Raw genomic sequence first — 11,090 nt, 5'->3', positions numbered from 1 at the left:
ACAGAGTGTTTAATTTTGTAGGTAAATGTGTTAAAAGGACTAGTCATGATGTGAAAATCTCTTCATTTTACTTCTACCACCCCACCTTACCACCATTTTACCTTTACACACACACACACACACACACACACACACACACACACACACACACACACACACACACACACACACACACACACACACACACACACACACACACACACACACACACACACACACACACACACACACACACACACACACACACACGCACACACACACACACACACACATATATATATATATATATATGTACCATGGCACCCATTCCGTAACTCTAATGCTCCAGACGATAGAAAATACGATAGAAAATTGGGCAAGTTGTTGAAGCTTCATGGCAGCTACTGCATGACAGATGCCGACAAAAGTAATAGAACGGGACAGGATAAAGCACTATCAAATGAAGTTTATTGAAAGAAAACAACCAATATATAACACACATCACGTGACCAACACCCGGCCCCCTAGCATATGCAGATACATACCAAAACAACCTTCACATCACCGAATGCACATTTTTTGACGGCAACATGCATGTCACAGCTGATTAATCAATGTAAAAAAACAATTACTAAGGCACAATGCAACTCAGTGGCTTTACTTAAGATCTAACACGGCAACGTCGCTATCTTGCAGCGAGACGGATGGCTGGCTAACACATAGTGAGCCTTTCTTTATAATGTGATAAGCCTCCATTAATTCGTGGGAGAGCTTTTCACAGTGTGTGAACAGCAGAATAGTACTTTCAAAAACTGGATGACGCCCAATGCTGCAACAATGCACAGAAAGGTGTGGATGCGCAAAAACCCTTAAAGAAACTATGGTACTTCCTTAGTCGAATGTTTAAGCACCTTCCAGTGTGACTGATATATATTTTGTAGGCTTCAAAAAAAAAAAGGAATCGAATAAACAACATTTCGTGTGCAAGAGACAAACTGTATGCCATATTTCACTTTGCAGTCCTCCCTGCTCAGACACCCGTTGTGAAGAATGTGCTTGTTTATTGCTTCACATATTCCTTTCAGCTTATCTTTAAATGAAAACCCAATCCTCTCCTGGAACTTAGAAGCCACCTTTTTCTGCCTGTGCGACAATTAATAGAGGGGATAATGGCAACTTTGTTCCGCTCTTGCTCCTTAAGCTTCTTCCACCCTGGTCGCACCTTAAGTTCCTTAATTAACATGCTTCAAGATAAAAAAACCACTGAAACTGAATAACCTGCCTCATTAAGCCTTGTCACCAGATTCCTTACACTTTCAAGGATAAAGTGAGGATAGCTCTTGGTTGGGGCATCTCTAATTGCGTGAGTGGCAATACTGTACCTAATAAGTTTTGAATGGCTAGACCTATAATCAAGAAGGGGCTTAGAAGTTCTCGACTGATATCCCCAGCATACGTGATCCTACATAAAAGTAAGCCTGATATAAGAAGTTGCAGCACATTTTTTTTCTGGAACTCCTAAAGTGAAGTTGAAACCTTGCTATTGTTCTCTAAATAGCTTCAGTACTTCGATGACAGCTCTGCGAAAGTTATCATTTGCTCATGAAAAACAAATAATCATCCAAATATCTGAAAATTTTAAGAGCAAGCCCACTCAGGTTTTGATTATTTTCTGGTCAACATAACTTAAAATATTACTGAGCACTGGTGCAACACCGGAACCTATGCAGATGCCAGCATTCTGGACACAGATTTTACCTTCCCACCAGACCAAAATTGACCTTAAATAGAAATCAAGAAGCTCCAGAAAGTTTGCAACAAGAATTTTACACCTATCAGCAAATTCCAGCTAACCTGTTTGCTTGTGTATGCAGTCCATAACAAACTGCAAGAGACGCACCTGCGGCAAAGAATTGTATAAATCTTCTGCTTCTATACTAAAGCCTGCCCATTTTCCCAGATTATGCTCCTGCAGGAAGTGTACAACAGTCGGAGAGCTGGCAGCAAGGAATTGGTCGTTGATTCCCAGCCTGTCAAGGTGTGTCTGTAGAAATTCTGAAACATGAAGCCATGATTTATATTCCGACACAATGGTTCTGAAATGGATTCCCTAAGCTTGTGTGTTTTGCACTGAAGAAGTCGCATAAAAGAAGACCTTTTTCCACCTTAACATAATTTGAGACTGTTGTTAAACCAAACTGATCCAACTTCGTGACAGCTCAACATTTTATGTCAGCTATATTGGTATAAATTTGATTAAAATTTATGTCAGTGGCTGACACACCCTCCTCCGGAAAAGTGCTTTCCAACATTGGGCAAGACTGCAGCAGCACCAACAGGATGCTTAATCACCTCTTGTTTTTCGTGCAGTTTCTTTGCTGTTTACCCAGAATCTTCAATGCTGGCCTTTCCTCGAGGTGCTTCGAAGTGGATGCGTCCATTGACCATGCGCTGCATTCGAAGCTACAGCCTGAGCCCGCATATGATGGTCTACCTCCGAACTGCCCTGTCACCTCCCCGTGTGACAGCTTTGGCAAGTGCGATAGTGGTCCTATCGTCGCGCCATATGGTTCCAACTTACATGTGACGTCATCAGACGGCCCAATAGGAGCATGCTGTTTGTCAATGACGTCATCGACACAACGCTTAAAAGTCCTGGACCCTGTTTCCCTCGTCATTGGGCAAGACTGCAGCAGCACCAACAGGAGAGACACGGCTCTTTGGGACCGAAAATCGGTCAAAAAGCCCGATTTTCAATCTTTTCATTTTTGGATTCATGGCATAATTCTGCACCTTTGAGCAAATTTCCATTTAAATCTTATGCGTAATTGCGCCGTAATGTCGATTTAAAATAGTGTAGTTTCTAAAAGCGCCCTTTAAATTGTGGACAAACAGCGCTAGTTACGACCGCGCGCCGCGCAAAAACGAAAAGCCGCACCTATGCCATCTTGGTCTTGTTTGAAAGCTCGCGCGTCTGGCTTCCCTTCCTCTCTCGGCCAGCCACCATGTGCCAGCCACAGCAAAATAAAACAAGCGCAAAGTTTTCTTCAACGCGCGTTCTTATTGGTCGGAAAAAGCACGTGACCCGAATGGCACCATCTGATAGGCTTACGCCGGTTGCCCTGGCATGAGCACTGCACATGCCGCCATTTTGAGCGAGTCCTCGGTACTGCACGGAACTATGCCAGGGGGACCGAAGAAGCACCATTCGGTGTATATGTTCGGCCGGAGACGAAGGAAAACGAAGAAGAAAGTAGGGGAATCGTTTTCTTTTCCGTCTGAAGCCAGCGACCGACGAGGAGCAAGTGCCGACGAGCAGCCGCATGATAGCCGCGGAGAAGCAAACAATGCATCGCTGGACGACGCATCGCTGAACCGTGCACCCATCACTTCTGCGGATCGTCAGCCGCCCGATTGTCGTGGAGAAGCAGAAAATGCTTCGCTGGACAGTGCAGCCAACACGCCTGCGGACGTCAGACTCGCCGACCGACGCACGGACGGGCAACCGCCCTGCCACGGAGAACCAAACAATGCCTCGCTGGAAGTTGCATCGGTGGACAGCGCACCCGACGCGTCTGAAGTGTCCGCCCGAGTGAGAATTGACTCTAAAACTGTCACCGACAGCGACGTAAGGGAGGCAAGCGCTCGTGAAAAGGCTACGCTCGAGCGGCTTGCGTCGACGGCAGCAACGACGCGAAAGATGGAGCCATTCACGGACCTCGGCGGCGCGGCAGCGTCGGTAACAGACGAACGTAAGGCAGCGTTTACTGCCGTCGACATGCGTGCGATAAACTCCCTCCTTGGCTTTTTGCGCTGCCAGACTTGTCAAGGACGCGCGGAGATGGTGACAGGAGATCGCGAGTACGGCCTCGCAGTGAAACTGATGCTGATCTGCGAGAGGTGCGGTGAGGTAGCGACTGAGTGGAGTTCGCGACGGGTACAGGGTGAAAAGAAATGCAACCCGTTTGAAATTAATATCCTTGCCGGGCGTGCGATGCTCGCAACAGGTAACGGCCAGACAGCCATGAATGACATTTTCGCAGCGATGGGCCTGTCTGGCCGAGGTCTCTACAACAAGACGTTTCAGCAGCATTTGAAAAAAACTCTGAACCCCGGTGCGACGCGTGCAGCTGAGGCTGTTATGGTGCAGTGCGCAGAAAAAGCGGTTGCACTTTACGAAAACTTGTGTTTTGGACACAAAGGCAACATTGCTGTGTGCTTTGATGGCACCTGGATGACGCGGGGCCATTCTTCGCATATAGGAGTAGGCGCAGTGGCGGAGCTATTTACCGGCTACATCCTGGACTACGTCGTGCTTTCAAACTTTTGTTTGGGCTGTGAAATTGGACCCACACCTGACTCTGAAGAGCATGCTGGGTGGAGGAAATCCCATCAGTGCCAGAAGAACACCGATTGTAAATCTGGCCAAATGGAAGTTGAGGCTGGATTAATCTTGTTCCAGCATTCTTTAGAACGCAACAAAGTAAAGTACACAACCATGCTGTGCGACGGTGACAGCCGCACTTTTAATGCTATCAAGGATGCAAAGGTGTACGGCTTTGTAGATGTTCAGAAAGAAGACTGCATCAATCATGTACAAAAACGTATGGGTGCAGCGCTTCGAAACCTGCTCCAGAAGCACAAAAGTGAAGGCATGCGGGGACTTGGTGGCAAGGGGAGGCTCACAGCAGACCTCATCAACAGGCTGAGTGCCTATTATGGTCGAGCACTCAAGTCTCATTGTGGTGATGTTGACGCCATGCAGAGAGCGGTAATGGCAACGTACCACCATGTCACGTCAACTGACAGCTGCTCTAACCACAGCCTGTGCCCAAGTGGCAAGGATTCTTGGTGCCGTCATAATGCGGCAACAGCAAAAGGTGAGCCACAACCAAGGCACAAGTATAACTTGCCAGCGGACGTGGCAAAGGCCCTTTTGCCTGTGTATGAGCGCTTGGCAGATGTAAAGCTGCTGAATAGGTGCAAGCGAGGGAGAACCCAAAACTCCAATGAATCGTTCCACTCAGTCATCTGGAGTATGATTTCCAAAGAGCAGCATTTCTCCCTTTTTGCTGTGGAGGCAGCCGTTGCAGAAGCAGTGCTACGCTTCAGTACTGGAAATGAATATGCAGCAACAGCCATTCTTCAAGAAATGAATATGAATGTGACAGACTCCGGCTCAAAAAGAGCCAAAGAAAAAGACTTGCGTCGCACCACTGCTTCCAGGAAAAAAACGGGCATTGTCACTAGGCCTCCAGACGATGGCAAAAAAGAAGCACCAATCTGGGATGCACCCAGATTATTCCCCAGGTGCATTTTCTTAATTTGAGGTGCTTTCGTTCTCATAAAGGTGCTTGAAACCGTTTTTCTTCATTTTCTCAAAACTACAATTTTGACACACTAGCAGTTTTGGAGTGAACATATTTCTGTTTGTATTTGTGCTAGCACAGTAATTTTTTTTTCCCTGAAAACAGAAACTCTTACTCTCTGTAGTAAGGCTAATTTCACTGCGCATATTGGTCAGTAACATTTTTTTTAAAGTTACTTTGTATAAAGCAGGTGAGGGAACTTTTACTGCAATGGGTTTGGCAACCCCTAGCTTTAGACCTAATTGGCCTAGGAGACTCATTCTTGTTTTACTACATTCCTTAGATGTTAAACATTAATTTGGTATGCTAAATTTTATCACTGCATCAATTGTTTGGGAAATTATCAAACTCCAAATGAAAAACATAATATTGTAAATATTTTGAAAACTGTTTGTTGTATGGAAAAAATAAATGCAGATTTAGAATCAGTGCATAAAACTTAATGAAACATGAAAGTTTCATTGCAATCAATCCACAAATAAAAAAAATTTTTCAAAGAGGAGTGTGCCCCCTTAATCGCCTCTTGTTTTTCGTGCAGTTTCATTGCTGTTTACCCGGAATCTTCAATGCTGGCCTTTCCTCGAGGTGCTTCGAAGTGGATGCGTCCGTTGACCATGCGCTGCATTTGAAGCTACAGCCTGTGCCCGCATATGATGGTCTACCTCCGAACTGCCCTGTCACCTCCCCGTGTGACAGCTTTGGCAAGTGCGATAGTGGTCCTATCGTCGCGCCATATGGTTCCAACTTACATGTGACGTCATCAGACGGCCCAATAGGAGCATGCTGTTTGTCAATGACGTCATCGACACAACGCTTAAAAGTCCTGGACTCGGTTTCCCTCGTCAGTGGGCAAGACTGCAGCAGCACCAACAGGATGCTTAATCGCCTCTTGTTTTTCGTGCAGGTACGTTACTTTAAAAACGCTCATTGTTTGAGATCAGATGATCGTTGTTTGCTGCTGCTCTCTTGCCCACAGAGCTTTTTGTCTTGTTTTATGCATGCACTGTTCTGCGCAAATCGGCTTGTCCTTAGCGGTGATGTAGAATTAAATCCCGGTCCCACGAGAAAGACGATTCGTAACACCAGTAATTCGGACGAAACTTCGTGTTCATCTGCTGAACCTGATAATGACTTGAACAATATTTCTGGAATGCTGACAGAACTATTGGCTGGGCAAAAAACGATCGCTCGTGACATCGCTGACATCAAGGTTTTTCAGCAAACTGTTAACAAGCATTTTGCCGCTCTGGAATCCCGTGTGGCCGTTCTAAAAAAAACTAGCGCTGATCCTACAGTCTCGTTTGACCATTCTGGTTCTGACGTACGCTCTTTATCTCAGGCCGTTTCGGAACTAATTAAAAAGAATGACGACCTTGAAAATTGCTCGAGACGCAACAATATAATTTTGCATGGACTTGGTGAACACAATGCTGAAAACACACATACGCTTTTGTCTAATGTACACCAATTCTTCACAGAGAAACTTCAAATTGAATGCCCGCCCATTGAACGTTGTCACAGAATTGGCACCAAACGTGAAGGTAGATCGCACCCAGTTATATTACGAGTACTAGACTTCCGGAACAAAGTAGAAATAATGAAAATTAACTCAAAGCTGAAAGGAACAAAACATTACATAACTGAAGATTACTCGGCTAATGTACGAGCCATTCGCAACAAGCTATGGGCAGAAACCTCTTGTTTTCGTGACCATGGCTCTGTGGTGAGGTTGTGTTATGACCATGTCTTTATAAATGGTGTCCGCTACAGGTGGAATGATGCAGCTAATGCAAAAGTGTGATAAAAAGAAGGAAGTCAACACATCAGACGGTTTTTACGTATAACCACTGTGCTAACGTTCTCAGGCAGGTCTCTGTGATAACATGCCAACAAGCCTTAGTGTGCAAGCTATGCACGACCAACTACATATGCCTTCTGCTCGGACAAAGAACTGCTCATTGTAACTAACGAGGATGGAGTGGACAAAAAAAAAACAGCAGCTCCATTAATCTGGTCTCACTGGTATCAACAGTGTTTTGTAAGTGTGCATCGCCATACTCCCCAATGCCTTCTTGGGTGACATCAGCAAGGACCAGTTTGCAGCAAGAGGTAAGACAACTTTACAAGCTAAACATGCATGCATGCATGGAGAGCACATTGCATCCAAAAAGTTGGCACTTCACAGGGGCACTGGAGAAGGAATAGATTAATGACAGTGGGCAAAGACAAGCTTCTCTGCTACTAAACACCCAGCACTGTTGCCATGTAACGACCTCCGAAACAATCCCTCTCGAGAGGAAATCATCTCTGTGTATCCATAAAGAGGGCAGACAGGCAAAGCCCCTTCAGAAATGCTGCCAGCTTCAAAAGGCCCACTTTGCACATCCTGAATGCTTCCTTCTTAGACATTATTGGGTGCAAGCATTCTGTGGTTTTGTCCAAAAGTTGTCATTGAGAGCACTGTTGGTTTGGTGGCGATGAAGTTCAGAAGCGATTGCAACAAACCTCCCTTCCTAGTTGGTCTGGAGGCTCACAGTGCTCAGGAAGAACACCATGAGACAAGCAAGGTGACTGGATGCCTCCAAGCCCTTGTTCGTTTATCACACTCTTCTGTTAGTAACAACCAAGAGACCTGAAACCAACAAGCTCAAGTTCAGAACTCATGTGGTTACTGTGGAGGATCCATAATAAAAAGCACAAAAACAGAAAACTCAAGGGAAAGGACAAAGCACCATTTAACACTTAGTATTGCTGCAGCCCACCCCCTTCTTTTACTTTGTCTGGTCGTGCTACATTTTTTACAATATATAGGCATGAACTTCTCCTGTGCACAGCTTACTGCAGAGAGCAAAGGCGATGTTCCCAATCAGTGTCCGATTTTTATATACACTATGTGCTGGCTTAAAGAGGCTCGAAACACTGCAATGGAAGCTTCTAGTGGGAAAGGTGCCTGGAAGAAAAAAAAAAAGAAGCAGTGCTGCAACCATCATGGCAACATCTTGTCCCCTTAATAAAAATTGTGCTTCCATATCAACTCAGCCCTCCAGTTTAAAGTACCAGCGCACTTATGAATGAATCAATTCTCAAAGAGCATGTGCTGTCCAGCCAAAAGTATGGGCATGAATCTGCATTGTGCTGCTGCATTGAAGGTGAATAACGCGTTCCATGTCAAATGTGCTTTAGTGGGTTTCCCTGCAATATGAATTTGTAATATACACAGAATCGTCAATGAAGCTTACTACGAGCACAGATGCGCTTGCAAATTATATCACAATTGAATATAATGAGCACAGTGTAAACCTATGTGCCCTTTCCACTCTTAGTATGCTTTACTGCATGATGCTTATTTCCACCCATGTATTGCGGTGTAGCAAGCTACAAAAGAAACGTTGCATAATTGGGCTTTTTAAGATTACCTTTCTCGCAACACACCAATGTTTCGCGGTGATACATAAGCAATGTACTGCGGTGAAGCATACTAAAAGTGGAATGGGGCCACTGTCACTGGATATAAGAGTTTTTTAATTATACACTTGCGCACTCGCCCCTTCTCAGGTCGCCTAAGTGGTCATACTATGCTGGGTGATAGCGGCCCCCTCCCACTTTTAGTATGCTTCACCGCGTAACTAAAATGTACTGCGGCGAAGACGCAGCGCATTTGTATTGAGTGAATAAACAAATGATTTTTACAACAGTAAAGAAATAAACGCACACCATGCATCAGTCTACCACACGGAAGAGCGTCGCAACAAACGGTAGCTGATTCACACAGGCCGTGTAGCCCACTTGTCAGTCATAAAGGATATTATGTGCAATTCAAAATTTCAGCCACACAGAAATATGTTTACGTTCATACTCCTTGCGTAATAAAACTGCCAGAACTTCCACAATAGAAAGTAGTCTACAACACACAAATGTAAACAACACAGACATATGCCTCGTTTTCAACTCGGTCGTCATGCAAATGACATCTAGCTATGAAAAACGTGAACAAGCCGTGTGTTAGCGTCGTAAACTTCATACTAAGCAAGGTGCACACCACAATCCCGCGACAGCCGCTAATGAGACCAAAACGGAAGCACATGTCAGTGAACGCGCAAATGGAGCCCCTAGACACACTGCTCCACCACCACTTTCACTGCACGGCTGCACCACTCGTTACAAGCACAGCACACCACACATTCAGAACTGAACAGTGGGCATTCGACGCAGTCGCATTTACATGACTTGTAGCTAGCAGCACATCCCTCGATGTCCGTTATAAGCAAAGGCGGACACGGCGACGCAACATCGCGGTTCGCTGAACTGCGCTGCCGATGCACGGGTAACACAACGCAGATTCTGTACTGCCAGAGCTCACGGAGGCCAAAGCCGCACTACCACTACTCACGGCTTTCCGCCAAGTAACACAGAACCTACAACCAACACACAAGCTACGCAAGCACAATCACATGAGGAATGTTGAATAACGCGCGGTCCAGAGAACGATCAAGCCGAGATCGAACACGCCACAGTGCCATTCGGCGGCCTCTGGCGCCTTCTCAAAAATCTGTAAACGATCGCGCGGCAGCAGCGAACCCCACTTGGGGTCGTCTGCTGCCACGTGCGTGCACCCAGCGTCGGCCAAACGATCCTGTCCCTAGGTACCTAAGATAAGGTCACGTGATGGATTTTTGTACGACATTTTTAGACGCACGCCCAACGCGGCGGTGCTCTAGCTGTACTAGCGGTATGCTATCGGCATAGAGTTATTGTATCAAACTCTATGGCTAGCGGTTCCCACTTTTTCGGGCCAGGTGCTCCTCTAGAGTTGGTTAAATTAACAGTATGGTTCCTGCAATCAAACAAAACAAACAATTAGTACAATTTCTGGTTAGAAACACTTTATTGAAGCTTTTACGTTATCACACACTCTTTACCAGTCTGCCTGAACAAACCGGTGACAAGAAAATAACGGCAAGAGTGACTAGTTAAATGTCAAAACATAAAAAAGAAAGGAAAAAGAGGAGTGACATTTGAAAGACCGCCTTTACAGAGCCAGTTTGGCTGAGGTCGGGCATGGCCGAGCCCCATATTAAGCCTCCTGACAAGCGCGTCCACGTCGACGGTGGACCCCGGCGCAGGCGGGGTATGCTGATCCTGGGAGGCCCAGAACTGGCTGGCCTGGGGAGGCTGGGTTATTGTTACCTTGATCCCACTTTCCAATCCCGGAATTAGGCCTTGTTTTCGGCATGGGGGGCATTTCTATTTCTGGGTACTGCCCAGGCACGTATCGCTGTGCAGAAGGTCGATGACCGATCTGGGCAGTTGGCGAGGTGCCTCTGGTAGTCCTCGGCATTCGCGGTTCAGGTCCCGTTCTCTGGTTGTTACCTTGGTCCCACTTTCCAATCCCGGAATGGGGTACTTAGGCCTTGTTTTCAGTATGGGGGCATTTCCATTTCTGGGTACGGCCCAGGCACGTATCGCTGTGCAGAAGGTCGATGACTGGTCTGGGCAGTTGGCGAGGTGCCTCTGGTAGTCCTCGGCGTTCGCGGTTCGCGGGCGCCATGTGATCAGTGGCAAGGCTTCGGCACCGGGCGTGTTCTCTGCGGCACTTCGTGATGTGCAAGTTGAGCCTTCCTCTTTTCACTTTGTGGGAAGGGTTGTAGGGGCACTTCACCAGGTCATTTAGCACGCCGTTGTATGTGGCCATATCGTGCGACGCGAGCAGAAGCGTTTTCACGGATTGAGGCGCGCAGGGGT

General features: G+C 46.3%; 1 protein-coding gene across 1 annotated transcript; it reads left to right on the top strand.

Moving 5' to 3' along the window:
• Positions 1 to 3,160: 3,160 nt before the first annotated feature.
• On the top strand, positions 3,161 to 10,568 carry LOC142565830 (uncharacterized). Its single transcript, XM_075676376.1, has 2 exons — positions 3,161 to 5,289; positions 5,887 to 10,568. The coding sequence occupies exons 1-2, from the start codon at positions 3,161 to 3,163 to the stop codon at positions 5,975 to 5,977; spliced, it is 2,220 nt and encodes a 739-aa protein (XP_075532491.1). The 3' UTR covers positions 5,978 to 10,568.
• The last annotated feature ends 522 nt before the right edge of the window (positions 10,569 to 11,090 follow it).

The sequence above is a fragment of the Dermacentor variabilis genome, unplaced genomic scaffold (genome assembly GCF_050947875.1).
Source record: "Dermacentor variabilis isolate Ectoservices unplaced genomic scaffold, ASM5094787v1 scaffold_12, whole genome shotgun sequence".
NCBI lineage: Eukaryota > Metazoa > Arthropoda > Arachnida > Ixodida > Ixodidae > Dermacentor > Dermacentor variabilis.
The sequence above is the reverse complement of the archived record's forward strand: the minus strand, read 5'-3'. Positions and strand labels throughout refer to the sequence as shown.